This window comes from Rhodnius prolixus, unplaced genomic scaffold, assembly GCF_049639745.1.
Source record: "Rhodnius prolixus isolate KJV_2025 unplaced genomic scaffold, Rpr scaffold_6, whole genome shotgun sequence".
In the NCBI taxonomy this organism is placed as follows: domain Eukaryota; kingdom Metazoa; phylum Arthropoda; class Insecta; order Hemiptera; family Reduviidae; genus Rhodnius; species Rhodnius prolixus.
The window spans coordinates 26,790,523-26,813,286 of NW_027411634.1; the positions used below are offsets into that span (position 1 = coordinate 26,790,523).

The 22,764-nt window shown below is 31.4% G+C and overlaps 2 protein-coding genes across 5 annotated transcripts in view; one reads left to right on the plus strand and one right to left on the minus strand.

Annotated features, from left to right (window-relative positions):
- LOC141461522 (uncharacterized) overlaps positions 1-4,157 on the plus strand; it is a 125,271-nt gene extending 121,114 nt beyond the window's left edge. For all 3 annotated transcript variants that reach the window (XM_074142703.1, XM_074142705.1, XM_074142704.1), the window contains one exon: positions 3,968-4,157. In XM_074142703.1, the coding sequence (XP_073998804.1) occupies positions 3,968-4,053 (86 nt within the window). In that variant the 3' untranslated portion in view covers positions 4,054-4,157. The remainder of the gene's footprint in view (positions 1-3,967) is intronic.
- A 7,373-nt stretch (positions 4,158-11,530) lies between these two features.
- Positions 11,531-22,189, minus strand: Hsc70-5 (Heat shock protein 70 cognate 5). Of its 2 annotated transcripts, XR_012461740.1 has the most exons (15): positions 22,006-22,181; positions 21,613-21,665; positions 20,958-21,103; positions 20,527-20,650; positions 19,063-19,264; positions 18,644-18,750; positions 17,739-17,901; positions 17,411-17,566; positions 17,174-17,320; positions 16,054-16,281; positions 15,583-15,805; positions 15,287-15,474; positions 14,155-14,295; positions 12,011-12,317; positions 11,531-11,784 (listed from the first exon to the last, which is right to left on the minus strand). XR_012461740.1 is itself a non-coding variant. In XM_074139794.1 (14 exons), the coding sequence occupies exons 1-14, from the start codon at positions 22,066-22,068 to the stop codon at positions 12,240-12,242; spliced, it is 2,019 nt and encodes a 672-aa protein (XP_073995895.1). In that variant the 5' UTR covers positions 22,069-22,189; the 3' UTR covers positions 11,531-12,239. The 2 variants fall into 2 exon arrangements, 1 of the variants encoding a protein (XP_073995895.1); XM_074139794.1 differs by having other exon boundaries at positions 11,531-12,317; positions 22,006-22,189.
- Between the last annotated feature and the right edge of the window lie 575 nt (positions 22,190-22,764).

Below are 22,764 nucleotides of genomic sequence, written 5' to 3' on the forward strand. Positions count from 1 at the left end.
TATTTAATATTAAGGCCATTGCTGGATTGAAAATGTTTTGTCGAACTGTTTTGAAAAGCAAGAAGTAAAAACCATTGGAAGTAGCGGAAATCGTGTACTAACCTTGCTGAAATGCTGCTGATTCTATTTGAATACTTCATTTTAAGGCCAAATCTAGAATGTTAATGTTCGGTCGAAGGCGCCACGGTAGCCGAGCAGTTATGAGGCGAGACCTGCAATGCTAGTATGCATTGTGGTACTGGGTTCGATTCCCGGTCTTAGGCCTTGGATTTTATTTAATGGTTAATAAAAGAAATTTACAATAAAGTATGTTTGCTAGTCGCCTTCTTCCATGACACCTAAATGGTAGTTGAACGTAAAGCCCGCCTGAAAAAATAGGCAATTACTATACTTTACTTTAATGTTCGGTCAATCTATTTTAAAAAACGAGAAGTAAAATCCATTTGAAAAAAAGAAATTGTCTCATAATTTCACTAGAATGCTGCAGCATCGACATTTAATTAGTAAACAATTTCTGCATTTTCCAATTGTTTTTACTTTTTGTTTTTCAAATTAGATCGACCCTATATGTACAATCTAGCATTGGCCTTATTATTAAGTATCAGATGCAGAAACAACAGCATTCTAGTCGAATTATAAGATAATTCTCGCTTTTTCCATTGGTTTTTACTTCTTCTTTTTCAAATTAGATCGACCCTACATGTACAATCTAGCATTAGCCTTAATATTAACTGTCAATTATAGAAACAGTAAATTCCATTCAAATCAGAAGAAAAGTTCCACTTTTTCTAATGGATTTTACTTCTTGTTTCTTAAAATAGATTGACTCACAATGGTCAATCTAGCATTTGTATTTTATTTAACCGGTGTATAGCAAATTTTCGTTTTCTTTTTACTTATTATTCATTTTATTCCTTTGAAAGAGTGTAATCAAATATAAACATTCAATTATTCGGCATATTTAAAAATCCGCCCCTCCTTAAGTCCTGAGGTGACAGGATTTATTAATGTCTAGCTGTACAAAGTAAGGTACAATGGGTTTAATCGGCTAGCTTAGTTCGATTTCTGTCCAGATGATATATGTACAAATAAATATTTTTTTAAATTTATTGGTTCTTTTAAATCAATCATTTTAAAAATGAAAATTTCAGCATTATTATTAATAAAATAAAATGAGGTTGAAGGTACTCCATCACAACCTTATTGACTACTACTTCCATTTTAATTTTCTGCTGTCAATTGCACTGTTAGCTTGTTTATAAAATCTTTCCGCCTCCATTTCCCACTCTATTTTAATGTGAATATGTTTTTTTTAAATAAATTAAATACATTTCTTTATGTATATTACTGCTCAGTAAAATATCTTTGCATTCTTTAATAATATATGTTATATTCTTCTAGCAGTGAGATGATATTTGATGATAATTTGACTTTATAAAATTTAGTTTCCATTATGAACAAAGCTCAAAAAAAAGAATAGAGTATAAAGAATAAAGTCCCTAAAATAGCAAGAAACCTTCAGGATAAATCGATTAATGGTCTCAAGAGAGCGATCAATTTCTTTAAAAACCACAAAGTTTAAACTTTTTTCGCTGTTTATTGCAAATTTATCCACCCTAACCATATAAGAAAGGCGAAGGTACTACATATTTTTAATAAAATGTTCTTAATATTTTTTTTGCAACTTAATTGACATTGGAACTGATTATCAGTTTAATAAAAACGATTCAGCATTATAAATACAAACTTGGCTAAGAACAAAGTAAAATTTTCATTGCACGTAACCACAATAAAAACTATTTTATTGGAAATGATGGAACTTAGTGCTGTTATTATTCCTCAAAAGTTCGGCTGTAATCTTGGTTCGTCGCGTCCAACTATTAGTGATATCTGCTTTTTTGTTAAAAAAGTTATGACTGCCATAACTTCTTGCACCACTACATAAGTTGAAGCGAAAGCTTTTATTAACTTCTATAGCCATTAAGGGTAGTATTCAGATATCTGCTTCTGGAGCCATAAGCAGTTGTATACCCGAATTTAAATTTAAGTTTCTCATTCGTTGATTATTCTAACAATTAACGTCCAAAAAAGGATTAAAAATAAAACTAGGATTGTTCATTTTTTTAAAAATATTTTCTTACTTTGATGTCTGAATAATCCAAATTATCCCAACTGGTTTTTGATGTTTTTCTTTCTAAACTTTATTTATTGCGAAGTTTTGTCACAAAAGTAAAAATATTATTTTTTTGTATTAATTAATTCATTTTGCAACCTTGAAGGTGCGAATTCATTAAATTAAATCTGTTAAATATTTCTTTTAAGTAAGCTGTTAATTTTTTGAGTTAATCAAATATGCTTACAAAGCTTCGTATTTGCTTCCTAAAAATTGTAGCCCTAAATTGAAGTGAGTATAAAAATTGACTTTAACATTTTAAAACAAAGGAATCATTTAATAACAACAAAGTATTAAATTCTGTCTCTCAACGAAAATGCTTTTAATTTTATTGACCACTTTAATGACATACTGAAATGATCTGTTCAGGTTTTTTTTCCAGATTTTTAGCTTTGAAAGGTTTCAGTTTTGTTTTGTAGAGTTTTTTTTTTTTTTTTTGTAGAGAACGCACCCAAAAGAAAACATTGAATTTCTCTTACTGTAAGTCGGGATTTACTTACAGTTGTGGAATCCAAAGTTTGAACTATTTATAGTTTTTGTTTAAAGTAATGCGCTACTTACTTCATGATATGCCGAAGAGTAATGCTAGAACTCTTGCATAATCATCAGTAAATACTTGTAAAATGTTATATAATATAACAACTTATCAAATTATTGCCTCGAGTAAGCTACAGATCAAAGTAAACTTGAGAAAGAAAGGCATTCACTTCTATTAAATGTTCTCTGAATATTTTCCAATAAAGGAATAACATCAACCTACAGAGAGTATACACGCACCTTATAACCGCCTCCAGCTAACGCTTTGATTTTTGACAAGAGTCTTATTGAATTCTAAATTGTTATACTCAAAGAAATCTTTATACGTATAAAGAAACACATACAGTTTGTACTTTGAACTTTAATATTTATTTTTTATTGCAAGTTGAAAAAGGGTGAATTTATTTACTTCCAACTTTTTCAAATTTTTTCCATGAGCAAATATTAAATCGGGTTGTTAGTACACGTGTACCAAGGATTTCTGAATAAGTAAAATTATTTGATTCATGCATTTCGATTAAAAACGAACAAACCATTTCGAAATTGTTCCTGCTGACGTTGGAAGTTTGTTTTTTACAGTTCTATTAAGTAGCCATTAATTTGTAAATTAAACTATAATAAATTATTTAATTTTATGTGATTAGATAAACTATGAAAGGGCAAGAAGAAGTACTCTTTATTGACTAGCATTATTATGTGGTCAAGAGCGCAGATCTAAAATCTGACTTACAGCCATGTACAATCTACTAACGAAAAATTATTTTGCAAGCCCTGGATCTCCAAGAATTTTAGAGTAAAAAGTAAACTACTTCCAAAGAATTTTTTAGCTGTCAATTTTATAATGTACATCTAACTGAACTTTGTTCAGTAAGCTACTGCTGCAGCTTGAAGATTCAATAAATGTCGAAAAGTTTACAAGTCCCCCTTAATGAGAATTGCGCCCAAGGTACAGGCAACTTTCTGAACCTTCAAAAATGAAACACAGAGAACGTGCCGCACTTAACACCTTAAAATAACTAACGATAATGCTTTTAAGTTTCTTGTAAACTTTGAGAATTTTTTGTTTATGCTTTGACAAAAAAAAAAATCCTCCTCATTGCAATCTTATTTTAATGAAATACCCAATTTTTCATATGAAGTTTAATTAATTATCTTGAGATGACGACTTATAACAGAGACAAACTTTGTTTCATTTCATCTAGGTAGGTAATTAGTTTTGAACAACTTCAACTAACCAACTCTAAATATTTGTTGCAGTTGTCTTGGACACCAACTCTTGGTATCATGCTACAAGAATTGTTTCTGATGGCATTAGCATAACTATTGGAGCAGAATATGACTGAATTCTATTATAATTTTTCAAGAAAATGTATTACCTAAATTGTGTCCAAATAATAAGTTAACATTAAAAATTATATATTTGTTAAATAAATGTATTTAAATAGAACTATTTTATTTACAGATCCTTGTCCTCAGAAGAAATCTGGTGTTCTGATTTGAATGATGTTTTGGGATTAAATTAAATAAGTCAAATGTAATAAGAATTAAAATGTTTTTTTTACTGGTTCTTCTGTTAACTACTTAAGCCATTCTTTACGAAGTCAAGAAGCAAGCGTTACATCAGGCATCTGGTTGGCTAGAGTAACGTTTTGGGCCCAAGCTCAACAGTCAACACATTGAGAGGAAAGTAGAGAATTACAAGGAACCTTTAGGTTTTGTTTTTCACAACTATAGAAACTACTAAAAGATTGAAAAATTGATGAAGTATTGATGAAAATATATTTAGGGCCGCCCACTGTGTTGGATTTTATCTGGCAATGCTAGCACGCAAGTTTTAACCTTTTTCTTAATAAATGTAATAAATAGTAGGGAACATTAACTACTTTTTGTGAATTTTCGGTTATAAAAGACTGAATTCAACAATAAAATTAGAAGATAGGTTTTCTAGTAAATACTTTTAAATAATAAACAGCTTTTTGTGATTATTTTATTGCTGGTTAACTTTTAAGTTACAGCAATTTTTTTTAAATTTTATTATGCTGACTACACATTCCTTAGACACTTTCACTAAGCTTAATCTGTAAAAACCACTACTTTTTGGGACTCAAAGGATCCCAAATATTTCTGGTGAAAATTGGACACAATCTTCTTCAGTTAATAGATAATTAACTCTTATCAAGTGTAACTTGTAAAAACTTTACTGGAATTGCTAAGTAAGTGGTTTAACCAAAATTAAAAGTGACAAAAATAAATGAATCAATAATATTTATCTTTACATACCATACATGTCTAAGAAATAAATAAATAAAAAATGAGATAGATCGGAAGCCAGAAGCTATTCCATAGTTGGTAAATTTCAAGCGAAAATCTGTTTTTAGTTCATCGTGGTGTAAAATTAACACACAACAACATGGACGGGTAAATAGGAGTGTGCAGCGGTCTGTAATAATCTGAAATAAGTAGTTGGAGTTTATTACTATTGAAGTTCATGAGTGCTACGAGGAGATAAGCGACTGAAGCTGCGAGTTATATTTTATATGTCAGCTATTATCGGAACCATTGCTTTAAGCACATATCATTGTCATCAAATATACTGTTCGATATAAATAAACAATTTTACAACGGAAGGCACCATGTGTCACTTTACGTTATCAACAATAAGTTATAGATTTACCGATATTTTAGGGTCATTTCGATTTTGCCTTTTCGTTCCTAGATACATATTATTCGTTGTAACTAAACGACCTTTTGTATTCTTATAAATAAAATAAGTATAATCAATTCTAAAAGTAACATTTGTTTCATTTAACATTACAGAATAGTATCGCACAACATTTGCGGTTATAAAGAGTAATGTGTTATTTTTATTATGTCATAAACATGTGATAATCCCAACAATAATTCTTTCCATAAAAATAACACCTATTGTTCCCCAGTTTAAGAAGGAGTACATCGTTATGTAGGGTTTGTTTAAATGTATTGTTCTTTTGTTCCTTCCAGATCTCCATTCAGTACTTGGAGTTAGAGGCTCCAACATTATGTCCGGGTTCTTCAGTGCTTCATTATTTCTTTGGAGTGTCAAAAGCTTGGCGTAGTGTGGCTCCATATTTGTTGATGTTAGGCTCTGGTCTAGAGAGAGAGACACTGATCCTTCAGTTGTCGGCAAGCTCAATACCCTATACCCTATACACTTGTTTCTTCCTAGAACCCGTTCTGTTCCAGTCATTGGTACTCTACAGCATATCCCTGGTACTCTGTTAGCTCTTTCTTTGCATATCTTTTTCGTTGCTGATAAATGTGTCTTTTCTAAACCCCATCTTAAAAATCTATCCCATGATTAATAAAGAGGCCCAGTCTTTTTTTTTTTTTTTGTTTTTTATCGTTTCAATCCTCCAGTTAATTCCTTACATACACCAAATCTTGTATTTCAAATTATCTCAATCGCAATTTTCGTCAGTGGTGCTTGTTTTTATTCTATTCTTTCTCGCATTGTTTTCTCCATCTGGTCTAGGAATGGGCAGTTTACTTCGTTACACTCACCACGTTGGGAGGCTAGCTGGTCGTTGAGTGGGAATAAAAACCGTTACTGCAATATTAAAGACCTCTAACGTTCATTTTAATATTTATTATTGTCAGCAAGTGTAGTGTGAGAAGGTAACATAAGTGAAGAAGAAATCTCTACGCCAAAATAATTAAACTACCTCTGGTGATGGATGATGATCCTAAACCAGCCTCGGATCCAATTAACATGCGAGCTACGATAGATAAAATCAAAAATATAAAGGTGTTTCTTTCCGATTCTGTCATTATATTCTGTTGAGGAAGGTATTCTGACCTAATAAATATTTAGGTAATTTATTCCATTTCTTATTTTTAAGCAATTTCTTTAGTGCTTAACATCGTAGGTACCTTCTAAAGGTTTTATGTTTTGCTGAGATCCATAAAACCTAATAAGTGCCATTAAATTGCTTCTAAATAAAAGATTTACCGAAATCTTGGGTTCATAAGATCATAAGTTTTACTTAGCACTTTAAAAAAACGGGAGATTATAATCTTAGTAAGTTAATTAAAATTAGCAACAGACAACGATTTTCTATAAACATACTTAAATGATAAATGAAACTTTTTCGAAGTTAAAACATGAAATCATTTCAAATTCCAATTTCTGTAAGAAAATTAAAAATTAAATACGATGAAAGTTTATACTTTCAGACTATAAAGGTAAAGTCTATACTTTATAATTTATTTATTAGCAGTACATTCATTTCTAAGAGAACTCTTTAATATATTTACGAAAATTGTCTCTGGACCTTATACCAAATTTTATTTTATTTTATTATTATAGTAAAGTAATCGCCTATTTTTCAGGCGGGGCTTAACGTCTAACTACCAATTAGGTGTCGTGGACGGAGGCGACTAGCAAACATACTTTACTGTAAATTTCTTTTATTAACCATTAAATAAAATCCAAGGCCTGAGACCGGGAATCGAACCCAATACCACAATACATATTAGCTTCGCAGGTCTCGCCTCTATCTCGCTCGGCTATCGTGGCGCCTTATTTTATTATTATTAATTTTTCTTACATGCTTTATTTTAACTTTTAAAATTTGCAATAGGCTCTTTTAACAGGTCATAAAAGCATCAAAAGGTACACTTCATGCTATCTAGCGTTTATTTTTTGAACTACAATTCTGCTATATAAAAATAATACAACCTATTCTGTACCACTTATATATTATTTTTTAGTCCTTCAATGACATAAAAGGAGTCTAATTAATAGGATAAAGGTCCGGGTTATATAGAAAGTTCTGTGTTTTGTCTTTTCCGATTATGAAACGTTTATAAAAAAAAAAAGGGGTCAAAAAGGGCTAAGAGGTTGACTGAATCTAATAAAAAGGAGTGTTGCATTGGTTTAACAAAATGCAATAAACTAATAGTTTTTAAAAAACAGCTACCAGATTGCTGTTGTCGTGGGAAGTTGTCTTTATACGTTTTGTTTTCGAGATTAGAACACAGTCAACAATATACATAATTATTATAATTTTCAAATTTCCCATTTCTATGTATTAGCTGAAGTATAATAACAAATTAATACAAATATACTGAGTAAATAAAAGGTATCTATTTAAATCACGAATAAAATGCACTTTGCAAACCGCAATTAAAAAAAATGAAAAATAAAATAATACATGTAAATCATTTCAAAATCCAATAAAATACTTTTAACAGCCACTAGTTTGTTTGTTTGTTTTTTTTACTTGTTCACGCTAAACTGCCGCGGTATTAACATTATCTTCTAATGAGATTATATCTTAATCTTCTAATTCAATTATCATTATATCTCTCTTCCATTTGTGTCGACGTATTTACGTCTTCAACGTTTATGGCTATAATTTATTCAGTACTATTTTCTCTATTTTTAACTTCAGTTAAGTATCACACATCCTAATTTCCTAACCGAGTTGACTGCTTCTTTAACATGAATGGGGGCCCTAAAACTTAAATTTTATACTCTGGAATTTTGTGAAACAGTTACTATACTCTGAAATGTCACATTTGAGGTCTCATCCTAACCTAATTCAATCGCCATAAAACCAAATTTCATAAAAAAAAGGTTTCAATTATATGTTATAGACTTTCAAATGGCAGTATCAATCTGAAGTTTTTTTTGGAGAAGTTCATACAAGCTACATCCATAAAATTTCAGAAAAGTGAAAAATCAATTTATTGAATTCACAGGTTGAGGATTTTTTGTTAACACTTAAAAATTTTAGCAATCCATTTGACTCTTCTGAATGATATAAAAAAAGTATGACCGAACATTAGACTGAAATTGTCTTTTCCAAACTTCTCATTCCTCAGAAAATCCCTTGATCGAATTTTAGAAGAAAATCCAAATAAAATTTGTATATCAACAAGTTCAATGAGTTTAAAGAAAATCTTTAGAGCAATTTTCGATTAAATTTCAAAAAGTAAATAATCCATACTTTTAATTGGTACTTTTGTTTGGTCGTTTTCACAGTAAAGTCCTAAGATTAGCCACAATTCAATTGTAAAGTTTTAACTTCTCATAATTTTTCTTATTTTTTAGATCGGGATCTAAAAGTACAGTTTTTTTTAGACTTAGTGGACGTTAAAAAACATATTTCTGTTGAAAACTGAACATTGAAAATTTGGTATAATGCTATTCCCTTAAATAAGAAAGAAAAAGTAATAACATGCCCACACGATCTAACGGCAACTTTAGGAACTAAACAGCTCACATTAGTTTACCTATTTTTTACTAGAATGCACTAATAGTACTGTAACAATAGTGATGGGTAACTAATTTGCCTAACTGCTTTTCAGAAACGAAATGGTTTCTTACCAAATTAATATATTGTTAAATTGTTTTAATACAAATTCACTGACAATGTTAAAGGTAATTTCTGTGAATTCGCCATTTGATAGTTTTCTTACTTTCTTATTAATGAGTTTTCATTATAAACTTTCCGTAAAAAATATTCTTGAGTTCTGCCAGAATTTATTTTTTTCGAATTGGTCTGTCACTTAACTCTGAGTATAAAAGAATCAGGTAAGTTGAACGAACTTTTCTCCAACTCCTTATTTAGAAATAAATTAGTACGTCCTCGTTTCTTTTCTTACTATTAGTGAATTGTTCAACTATAAATTTAACAGTTCAATAAAAGAGTGTAAAAACCCAGGCGTATTTGGAGGACAATATTTATTGTGCCCTGATTTCTCTGAATGCATTGTAATGTAACCGTACATTATTTCAGGATCATTACGCCAATAAATTAAAATAATTGGAAGATTTAATTCCGAGGGTCGTTCGAAAAGTCCGTGCAAAGTCAGAGAGATAGCACTACTGGCGCGTATCGAGGTTATGTTTAGTTAGTAGCATCTCTTGGAAGAACACACACCAAGTTTCAGCCAGATCGGTCTATTTCTTTGTGTTTGGCATTCGTTTGAATCGAAAAAGTCGAGTGATTTTCAAAAAATGGACGAAAAAGAATTTCGTGTGTTGATTAAACACTACTTTATGAAAGGCAAAACGCCTCAGGAGACTAAAGAGAAGCTTGATAAACATTATGGTGCCTCTGCACCTTCGACTAGAACAGTTTATAAGTGGTTTCAAAATTTTCGGAGTGGCCATATGGGCACAAGTGACGCTGAACGTTCTGGACGCCCTGTTGAGGTTATTACTCCAGAAATCATTGATAAAATCCATGATATAGTGATGGATGACAGAAGAGTGAAGGTGCGTGAGATTGCTAGTGCTGTGGGCATCTCGAATGAACGGGTACATAATATTTTGCATCAACATTTGGACATGACAAAGCTATCCGCAAGATGGGTGCCGCGATTGCTCACGCTTGACCAAAAACGAAATCGTGTGAAGTGTTGCAAGGACGGTTTGCAGCTGTTCCAGAAGAATCCGCAGGACTTTAATCTCGTTGCATCTCGTTTCGTCACTGTGGATGAAACATGGATACATCACTACACTCCTGAGACCAAAGAACAATCTAAACAATGGGTTACCAAGGGGGAATCTGCGCCAAAAAAGGCGAAGACCGTTCCTTCGGCCGGAAAGATTATGGCGACTGTCTTTTGGGATTCGCAAGGAATAATCCTCATCGACTATCTGGAAAAGGGTAAAACTATTACAGGTACATATTATTCATCGTTATTGGACCGTTTGAAAACCGAGCTGCAAGAAAAACGCCCACGATTGGCCCACAAAAAAGTCCTTTTCCATCACGACAACGCACCAGCTCACACCTCAGCCGTGTGGTCGCAAAATTAATGGAAATAGGGTTCCAACTCGTTTCACATCCCCCCTATTCTCCAGACTTGGCTCCCTCGGACTACTATTTGTTCCCCAATATGAAGAAATGGCTGGCGGGAAAAAGACTTTATTCAAACGAGGAGGTGATTGCAGAAACGAATGGCTATTTTTCAGACTTGGACAAATCCTATTATTCGGAAGGGATCAACAAACTAGAGCAGCGTTGGACGAAGTGTATAAGCCTAAAAGAAGACTATGTTGAAAAATAAAAAAGGTTTACCCCAAAAATTTAAGTAGTTTTTATTTTTGCACGGACTTTTCAAACGACCCTCGTATAACCTCAATTTTCGATTGTTGGAATGTCGAAGTAATTTGTAATAAATTATACGTTAAATGTTTCAATAAATTATAATATTAGTTCCTGAAAGTGACAAATGTACGTTCTTTTATTGAAGCAGTTTACTTAATTAAAATGATACATCATTTTCAATTTATAATCTTTTTTACTTTTGTTTCCTGGTAACTTTAAGTTTGTCTACTTTTTCCAAAACTACATAATTTTTAGTACTTCTTTTACCACCGTTTTAAGTATTCTGATTAGCATATACAATAACGAAAAGTATTTCATTTAGCAACCTATGTTCAAATGACGATTGAAAAATCCATTTTTGAAGTGAAATGTTTTTTGCAAATTTCCCACGCACATATGTATATGTTTCTGCTTAAAATTAACTGTTACTGGTTCTATTTTGTATGGCAAGTAAGGAATTAACAATTATTTTATAGGGTGTAGTAGGTCCAGAAAACATCTCTTCTGGATAAAAACCAAAGAGCCACTTAACAGAAAAGAAAGAAACGGCCCCCGGTTTGATTGCTATTCAATCACTAATTAGTGACAAGAAATATCTAAAGGTTGACCCCACTGAATAGTTAGTTGCATTATGTGGCCCCTAAGTGCATTAAACTCCATTTATAGTCAACTTTTGCCCCAAAAGTGAACCCCGCTCAATAACATTGTTTACTTAGGATTTTACAAAAATATAATTTTATTAAAGAAATATGTATTAAACTAATATACACATCATTTTAATCTCTATACCTGGAAATATATTAATTAACATTATTATAATATTCTAGGTAAAGTGTAAATTCTTATTTATAATTCTTTAATAAAAACATTTTAATTCATATAAAAAAAAACAAAATGTCTGCAAAAATTTCAGTTATAAATATACAACGTAGGAATCTGAGGCGGCCACTTAAGAATTATTTTCAATAACCACTGAAAAGGAAATGAAAATTATTATGGTCAAATTAAAAAAGAAATTTACAATTACCTAAAAATAACGTCCTAATTGAAAAACTAATAAAAAAGAAAAACTAGTTACAATTTTACACTAAACAAACACAACTACGAACAATAAACAAAAACAATGAAAAAAAACTAAGATATAAAAATGTACTAATTTTCGTAAAAAGAAGTTTTTTTGATAACACACAATACTTACACGATAAATTTAAATTCTATAGCAGTTCGAATCATTATTAAATTTGTATATTACATACAATACATATATTCCTTCGTTATTCAAGGGTTTGTGAAGGTTAACTATTATTTATTTTGTGATCTAAATAAAACAAAAAGAAAATGCTTAATGGATATTTTGGTTTTTATAACAGCCAAACGAAAATTAAAAAAATTTATGGATTTTTAGCTATCTAATTCATTCAGTCAGTTTATTGCTGTTTTTCCTCTTTAGTTTTTTCTTCTTCTGTTGATGAGGGTTTCTCTTGGGACTCCCTTTGTGCAGCCATCTAAACATAACAATACTTTCATTAGTTACTTCGATAATTCAGAAATTGTAATAAACCTGGATAGTCAATTAAATTAAATAGTATAAGTACATTTACTTATAACAGTTACAATAAAAGTTCACTTAATATATAAAATCTTAAGAGGTGTACTATTTTAATTTTAATGAGTGACAAGAAACATCTTAAGGTTGGCCCCACTGTAGTCAGTAGCATTAAGTGGCCCCACCAAACTCCATTCATATTCAACTGCCCCAAAAGTGAACTCCGCTTAATAACATTCTTTACTAAAGATGAAGTAATTAAACTATTAAAATCTTAATAGTTTGTTTTTTCTCACACCTGTGAGAATTGGCTTCCAGCGTACAGTTATTCAGCGAAAAAGGAAAATAAGTAAATGTAATATTAATCTCCTTCACTCTTTTAGACTAGACTGCTACGAGGGTCGTTTGAAAAGTCCGTGCTAAGTCAGAGAGATAGCACTACTGGCGCGTATCGAGGTTATGTTTAGTTAGTAGCATCTCTTGGAAGAACACACACCAAGTTTCATCCAGATCGGTCTATTTCTTTGTGTTTGGCATTCGTTTGAATCGAGGAAGTCGAGTGATTTTCAAAAAATGGACGAAAAAGAATTTCGTGTGTTGATTAAACACTACTTTATGAAAGGCAAAACGCCTCAGGAGACTAAAGAGAAGCTTGATAAAGATTATGGAGACTCTGCACCTTCGATTAGAACAGTTTATAAGTGGTTTCAAAATTTTCGGAGTGGCCATATGGGCCAGAAGTGACGCTGAACGTTCTGGACGCCCTGTTGAGGTTACTACTCCAGAAATCATTGATAAAATCCATGATATGGTGATGGATGACAGAAGAGTGAAGGTGCGTGAGATTGCTAGTGCTGTGGGCATCTCGAATGAACGGGTACATAATATTTCGCATCAAGATTTGGACATGACAAAGCTATCCGCAAGATGGGTGCCGCGATTGCTCACGCTTGACCAAAAGTGAGGTGTTGCAAGGACGGTTTGCAGCTGTTCCAGAAGAATCCGCAGGACTTTAAGTGTCGTTTCGTCACTGTGGATGAAACATGGATACATCACTACACTCCAGAGACCAAAGAACAATCTAAACAATGGGTTTCGGCCGGAAAGATTATGGCGACAGTCTTTTGGGATTCGCAAGGAATAATCCTCATCGACTATCTGGAAAAGGGTAAAACTATTACAGGTGCATATTATTCATCGTTATTGGACCGTTTGAAAACCGAGCTGCAAGAAAAACGCCCACGATTGGCCCACAAAAAAGTCCTTTTCCATCACGACAACGCACCAGCTCACACCTCAGCAGTTGTGGTCGCAAAATTAATGGAAATAGGGTTCCAACTCGTTTCACATCCCCCCTATTCTCCAGACTTGGCTCCCTCTGACTACTATTTGTTCCCCAATATGAAGAAATGGCTGGCGGGAAAAAGATTTTATTCAAACGAGGAGGTGATTGCAGAAACGAATGGCTATTTTTCAGACTTGGACAAATCCTATTATTCGGAAGGGATCAACAAACTAGAGCAGCGTTGGACGAAGTGTATAAGCCTAAAAGGAGACTATGTTGAAAAATAAAAAAGGTTTACCCCAAAAAATTAAGTAGTTTTTATTTTTGCACGGACTTTTCAAACGACGGTGGTAAAAATGAACAATTTGCTTTAGTCAATCAAGAAAATCACAGCTTTGACTTCAAAGGATCAATCAATAATCAGCTAAGACATTTTTTTATTGTAGAAATATTTTTGCAACAAATCTTGGCGATTAAGGAATTTACAATAATTAATAATAAAAATTCTTACCTTTTTATAAGCTAATTCAAATAATTTAAGTGAACTCTGTTGTAGCGTACTGACTGTTTTCCTTAATTCCTCTGGATCAACTTCATCTTTCTTCGCTAACATTTCTCTTACTTTGGAAATTTCTTGCTTCATTTTATCACACTAAACAAGATACATTAATAAATAGATGATAAATAAATAGGACAATAGTAGACAGTGTTCTATCAGGTAGGACAGAGCCCGTCCATGGCCTAGGATATACGCTTTAGGGCATCTGTCTTCAATAATAATAGAAATAAAATTCTTAAAAATCAAAATTTATTATCCAATCCCTTAAAGAGATTAAAATTTATCTTTTCATTTCGTGTCGAATAAAAATAACATGAATCATCTTTGCTATGTATATAAGTGAAAGAAGTGCCTTATATTTAATATTTTGTTTATTAAAACTAAATTTAAAGATTTACTAATAATCATAATATTAATTAATAAATTGATTTTTTGATTAATAAAAAAAACCATTGTCAGTTCCATCCCAATAAGTTACATGGAACAAATGGCGCTAGCTATTGCCTCTAATAGAGGACAGTCTCTAATTTTTACTGGGTTTGTTCTAACATTAATAAACATCAAAACGGAGCTGAAAAAAACGGTTGCAAACTGAAGACAGATCGGAAAGTGAGGAAATTGTGGCCCGTCGACATCAGACGATACTGCATACCAGTCAAAACTAAATTTGAATATAATAAAAACATAGATTTTGAATAATTGTTCACTACAAAACTTTTAATTCCTCAATTAGTTTTAAAGTTATTTGAAAGCTGAAGTTTAAGGTGCTATTTCAAAGTATGGCGGCTAATAAATCATGCTTTGCAGGGACCTGACAAAGATTTCAGCTCTGCTGAGAAGATAAACAGATACTTTTAAGCTTTAACCAGAAACCTTTCAGTCTGATAAGCATACAGGAATACAGTGATCACCACTATAGACCCGGTGAGGCCGCGTAATGTGGATTACTGGCCAAACTGTGCTTAATCTAATCTTAGTGAAACTCTTTTCCCCATTTTCTTACCTTTTTTTTAAAAAAAATAATAAACGCAAATAAAAATAAAGAAGTAAAACAAAGAAAAATAATTTAAAAAGTGAAGCTAACCTCTTCGGATGGTAATTGATCTTTGAATTCTTCCATTTTTGATTCGGTTTCGTGAATAATATTTTCCGCCTGATTCAAAGCTTCGACTCTCTCCTTCTTGACCTTATCAGCGTGAGCAAACTGTTCAGCATTCTTCACCATATTTTCAATTTCATCTTTACTTAAACCTCCAGATGATTGGATGACAACTGAAAAAGTTTACCCTTTCTTTAATAATTTAACTAACGTTTAGGAAGGAGGGGGAAAAAATTATCTCAAAAGAAAGAGAGCAGTATGCATTGATTTTTAATACTAACTTTGCTGTTCTTTGCCGGTACCCTTATCTCTAGCTGATACGTGTACTATACCATTAGCATCTATATCAAAAGTTACTTCTATCTGGGGAACACCTCTTGGTGCTGGTGGAATACCAATCAGAGTAAATTGGCCCAATAATTTATTGTCCGAAGCCATCTCTCTTTCACCTTGATGAACTTTAATTTCTACCTGGGTTTGACCATCAGCAGCTGTAGAAAACACCTAAATCACAGCAAAAATAATTTTTAAAACATAAAGTTTAGCAAAAGAAAAAAGAATCAATAATATAAGCAAACATACAAATTAAATTATGGGCCACAAACAAAATAGTAATGGTTTTAGGATGGGTTAGCAATTATAAAGAATATTGGTTTAAGATCATTTTCGAAAAATAATTGATTTCTAAAATTTAACAGTAAACGGTAAAGAGCTGAGAGAATTATTAGAGAAATGGTTGTAAAGTACAATACCTGACTCTTTTTCGTTGGAATTGTGGTGTTCCTAGAAATAAGCCTGGTGAATACACCGCCTAACGTTTCAATTCCTAAGGAGAGAGGGGTCACATCCAACAGCAGAACATCTGTAACATCTCCAGCTAGTACACCACCTTGGACGGCAGCTCCTATCGCTACTGCTTCATCAGGATTTACCGCTTTTGATGGTTGTTTACCAAATATTTCTAACACTGTTGATTGTACCTGAAATAATTATACCATTAAAGTATTCAAATTTGAATATGCTCACCTAGTTTTGATGAGTGAAAAGACACGAAACTTCAGTTTATGAATTGAAGGCAATCTTAAAAATAATGTCCTAACGAATATTAAGGATATGTGCTTAAATACACCGAAGGCTACATTCTGAGTGACTTTCCTCGACATTTGTTCAAAAAGTTGGCATTTAACTTTGCATTCAACTAACACAGTAATTCTCAACCGCGAAAGTTTTGAAGTATGCCGCCAAATTTTAGAAATGCATACAATAAAAACGACATATTAAATGTAGAAGACGATATGAGAGTAGCATTATCATTTATACAACCAAAAATAAACGAGATTATCAAAAAACATCAAGCTCAAATTTCTCATTAAAAGTATTTTTATTATTAACTTGTAATTAATCCCTTAATAAACAATAATGTTGTATATATATATATATATATATATATATAAAATATATATATTGTAGGGTGAGAATCTCTGACCTAACAACTGTATTCAATTAAGCTATTTTTGGATCAACTAACATTTAATATTTTCTAATATTCAGGCAAATTATTCCGATGAACTTTAAGGCTTTCCCAATTTTTTCCCCGATACAGCCCTATCTGATGAGAAAAACCATTCGTATTTCTTTTTGAGTGGCTGGTTTTACAAAAGTATTTCTGATGAATCAGGAAAATCATTTCTTTCGACCAGTTAAGCAATAGAAATGAAATAATAATCAATCATTCTTATCTGAACATAATTTGACGAAATTTAAGGTTCATTAAGTGAAATCGATTAGGATTTTACTTGTTTCCCCTATAGAAAAGAAATAATTAGAAATATAATTAATGAAGTTAAGTTTTACAATCTTATTAAAACTTACTTTAGGCATCCTAGTCATTCCACCAACCAGCAGAACTTCCCCAATTTCACTCTTCTTAATTTCAGCATCAGTCAAAGCTTTCTGACACGGATTTACAGTCTTCCTTATTAAATCAGCTACCAGAGATTCAAATTTAGATCTCGACAACTGTATAATCACAAAATATTATAGTTTATTCTGGAACTGTAAAAGTAAAAACCATTTCTAATGTATATAATATATTATAACAAGTAATACCTTTAGGTTCATATGTTTCGGTCCTGACGTGTCCATTGTAATATATGGAAGATTGATATCTGTTTGCAAAGAACTGCTCAATTCTATCTTGGCCTTTTCAGCAGCTTCTTTAAGTCTTTGCATGCCCATTTGATCTTTGGTAAGATCTATTCCTTGCTGTAAGACAAGAGGTAATATTAGAAAAGCACAATCTTCAGAAAAAATTATTTTCGATATCTTTTCCAATAACCTTGGTTAGCAAAATGTTGCGTTGATTTTTATTGCAACTTAGGAAACAGGTACTTTTAATTAAATAATTTTCAAAAATGTTTTTGAAAATATTACTTACTTCCTTCTTAAATTCTTGAACCAAGAAATTAACAAGGACATTGTCGAAATCTTCTCCACCAAGGAATGTATCTCCATTGGTACTCTTCACTTCAAACACTCCTTTTTGTATTTCTAAGATTGAAATATCAAATGTACCGCCTCCCAAATCGTATACGGCAATTCTAAAAAATAAAAAAGTATTAGAATCAGTAAAAAAATGTGCAAGATTTTTATTTATTTATTTATTTTATTTTTTTAAAGGAAAAGAGAGAACAAGTTGAACACAAACGTTTTATGCTAACATTTGCTTTAACAATACTGATGTTCTAATTTAAAATAAATGATTAAAAACTGTTTTAAATAAAAATATTCTGTCAGCTAATGACATTAATTTTGGTACTTTTCAATACTCTAGATTTTTAAAATAACATTTTAAATAGCCTAAAAATCATTGCAATTCATGACTTAGTAATTACATTTTGAAATTTTTAATTATTTCTGTCTCCCATCATATTTTTCGATGTTTCTGATATACATCTTGATTATTATTAAATTTAATTTGTGATTAATAAGTAAAAATGAGGGAAAAATTAATTTTATTTTAAACTGTACACGTATTAATTTTAACACGGCATTATTTCCTTAAAAGGAACCTCTGGACTAACTTCTACCAATAAGTTCTTAAGTTAGGCCTTTCAAAATTCCGTTCTGCAATATTAGCGTTCTCTCTGCCTAACCAAAACTTACATTTTGAGTAACTAAGCCCTAAAAAATTAGCACTCCTTAATTTAAACGTCTTTGTGTGGGTAAGGTATAGCTACTGTATGAAAGTTATGCCAAGTAAAGTTATTTGCAGCTATCAGCAATGATAGTTAATTATGCAAATATTTTTTTCAGTTACAATTTCAAATTTAAGGAACTTACACTTTATCTTCAGCTCGATCCATACCGTAAGCTAGAGCAGCAGCTGTTGGCTCATTGATGACTCTCAACACATTTAAACCAGCAATTTGACCAGCATCTTTCGTAGCCTGTTGATAAAAAAAAAATTGTATTAAAAAATATTTGCATTTAATCAGTACAAATGCCGTATTAATCGTCCCAAATTACATGAACAGCTTTATTTTTTTACAGTAAAAATCAGAGGAGGAAAACTATCTCTATATCTATTATTATCTATTTCTGGAGCTTTTTCAGGAAACAAATCCTGAAAAAACGAGGGATGAGTATGAAAGGTGGTAAATACAAAAAATAATGCACTTGCTAGAAAAAAAATATGATTGAACTTAAGTGAAATAAGCTGGTAATCAGGTCAAATTTTTAGTGAAATACATTTTAATTACCTGTCTCTGTGAATCATTGAAATAAGCTGGTACGGTAATGACGGCATTTTTAACTGGCGTATTTAAATAACTCTCCGCTGTTTCCTTCATCTTAGATAATACAAATGCACCGATCTGACTAGGTGAGTACATTTTACCATCAGATCCTTGCACCCATGCATCGCCATTGCTAGCGCGGACAATTTTGTATGCAACATTTTTCCTTAAAAATAAAATAAATAATAATAATTACTAGTGCAATTAGGTCATGGACCAATGAGGTATGTCTAAAATAAAGAATCTATTTTGTTTTTCATTTGTTTTGTAAGAATATTTGAATAAAGACGTATTATTACTAGTACAATGAGATTTCTCAATCATTATACACAATTACAACCAGCGTAAAGCGGTTATGGAGGCTGTACTGGCTGTTGTCAGGCAACAAGAGATCCATATCGACACAACAATGTATAAAAGCATATGAATGATTTATAATTACATCATTATGTATTGATAAAAAATAAAAAGTACATTTTTCCTAAACTAGACGTTCTTTTAGTGGTATCTGCGGAACTAGTAACACGGTGCTAAGCTGGAGATGTAAAAGGCATCCTATTAGATCATCAGCAAAGTTTTGCGAATTGGGTTTTATTAAAAAGAAATATTTTCTTAATGCCGTATTCCAATAAACTATTTTATAACAAATTTTCTGCTCCTCAATGGTACAATATTGTTTTTTTACTTTATCCGATTTAACTGTTTTTTTATTTTTTCAAAACCATTGCTACATTTTTTTATAAGAAATCATACTTGAACAAAGCGCCACTGAGACGGCTCGAAAAATTAATGCTGCGTGGGGGTACAAACAAGCCCTGTTGAGTAAAAAAAAGTATTATCTACTTTTTTTAGGTGGCTTTAACAGCTGATTAGTAAAAGCATTGTGAAAAAAACTAATTTCGGTTAGGAAATTACAAGTTGGAATACCGATCGACCTACAGCAATGAAAGATCATGCTTGCTGTCCCATCTCTAACAGTTCGGCGATTTGCAGAAGAACTGACATTAGCCAAGCTATTGTTGCGGATGGTTTAAAGAGCAGTGAAAATATGAAAGAATTCAAAAAGTGGACGCTTCAGGAATTTAACGATTGGCAAAAAACTTTATTTTTAAGTTAGTCTATGAAACACTTGCAATGACTATAAACTATTTTTGGATCAAATCGTGACGTGATGAATAAATAGATCCTTAAGGACAAAGGTTCTCGTCAGTGTTTGGACAACCATGAGCACCCGAACATTTCCCAAAGGTCAAAACCAATTATTTAAAACAAAATTATCATCCACTATACATTTTAGAAAACCAAAGTACCAATAAATACAGAAAAATAATCTTAAAATACATATTTAGCAAACATCTAATGACTTAGCAAGTATTTAAAGTAAACTCACTTAACATAAAATTGCAATCTTTAATAAAAATCACTTACATGTCTTTCTTTACGTCCTTATCATCAAATTTGCGGCCAATAAGTCGTTTTGTGGCATAAAAGGTGTTGCCGGTGTTAGTAACTGCTTGCCTTTTAGCAGGCATGCCCACTAGTTTTTCTGAATCTACAACATTAATTAATTATTTTAGATTACTGCTCCCTTACTCTTAAAAAGCTCTCTTCCTTGTGTAAAAAAAAAAAAAATCAGTGATCTAAGTAATATTAACACAAGGAATGTGATTTTCATCAACTTCCAATGTGGTAACTATGGTAATATTTTTTTTTTTGCCTGCTTTAGCTCTACAAAGTTATAATCTGCTATATCTTTAACTCCTGAACCAACCGAAGAAATCTTAACTCTTTACTTTTATTTTTATGAGAACCAAGAAACTACGGATTGAAACTTGGAAGATAAAAACCAAAACTCAAACCTTTCGTAAATGCTACTACGGAAGGCGTTGTTCTGGAACCCTCTGCATTCTCAATTACTCTAGCCTGCTTTCCTTCCATTACCGCCACGCAGGAGTTTGTGGTACCCAAATCGATTCCAATGACTGTCCCACGTACTGTCTCTGATCTAATTATTTCAAACAATCATCAATTATTAGCAGATAAAATAATAAATTTAAAGAAATCAGAAATACAATACAGAATACAATTACTGATACCATTATCGTTAGAATTAATGAATTAAGGATTGCTCACACTCGAGTCTGTTCAAACATGCAAAGGAACACATCAAAAAGATTGCAACTATTTTTAAAGATTTTGAAACGTTTAATGAAAAATTATAAATATAATTTATAGATAACCAGCAAGCCACTTTTGTTTTGTGATGTATCGTAATAGTAATCACATATTTCAAGTAAAATTGAATTTTGAGCTGTCCGTGGCTACTACAAAATATTCAAATTACAGCTCAAGTGTGAAGTGTGATGCAATTCAGCACAATGTTAAACTAAGTTACATCTAAGCAACATAAAATACATGAAATTCTATATTTAAGATATATTCAGAAAAAAAATAAGAATTTTAATAAAATAAATTAACAAAAAACCGGTAACAAATGTTTCACTCAATACTTACTTGTACTTTTTCTGAACATTTCTGATAATTTTCGAAAAAGGCGTGCAGTTCTTCTAAAATAGAAAAAATAAATAATTTTTTTCACAAAATGAATTCTAACCAGAATAATAAAAGAAAGAAACCTAGCCATCTTACTCCCTAAATTACTTCTTAAAATGTTCTAATTGCATAACGTTGTTAAATCAGTTTAGGTTAAATTCAAATACCGGCATTTAATTAAAATAAAGTAAAAAAACATTAAAAACGACTTAAAGAAGAAAATTAATAATATAATTAATTTTCAATAAAAGTTCTACAAATTCACTCCCAAGAACATTCTAGAACGAAATATTAATTGATAATGATAATTATTAAAAACAAGATTGGCCACCAAACCAACACCTGCAAACTTACCGAAAGTACATTGTTAGCAGTAACGTAAGGAGCCTTTACAGAAAATCTTGTTAAATTCAACATCTTCAATAATTGCGATTTCAAACAAATTACTTCTTTCTCACGTGCTCACTAATCTAAGACTCTGACGCACTGATCTCATCCCACTACTTGTTCATGCCCATGTGATAGTTTAATAGTAGACAAGAGTATTTTTATTGTATATTTCTATTTAATCACCTTCTACTGAAACAAATTGAAAATTAAGACTTGCAACAAATATTTTTATATTATTTTATAAATTTAATTTTTTTGCGACTTAAAAGTTATTCAAACAGCTTTTAGTGCACTTACAATATACGCTAATAGATAGCGCGCCACTTCACTTTTACCTAGAGTACAGTCTCCTGTGTCCCTTATAGCCTAGTTACAATTCATGCGAATAGATGGCGCAGGTGTATACTTTAGGCCGTAATTTATTTTTCTCTTCGGTTTTCCATTCCATCCATGAAAGAAAAGGTTATGTATTGCTAATAGTGCACTTAATCGCTTTCGATCAAAAACATATGTTTTAAATTTAAAGATGTAACATATTTCAAATTCACATTTAAAATTTCAACTATTAAATACATATTCTATCTAGTTTGAATTACGAACTTATTTCATCTCTTGAAAAGTGGTACTATTTAAGGTTACATTCGATAGAGAATGTGTAAATTAGTTTCGTATTCTAGTCAAGTTATTTAGTACGTTTAAAAAATGGGCGGATGAGTTGTATTT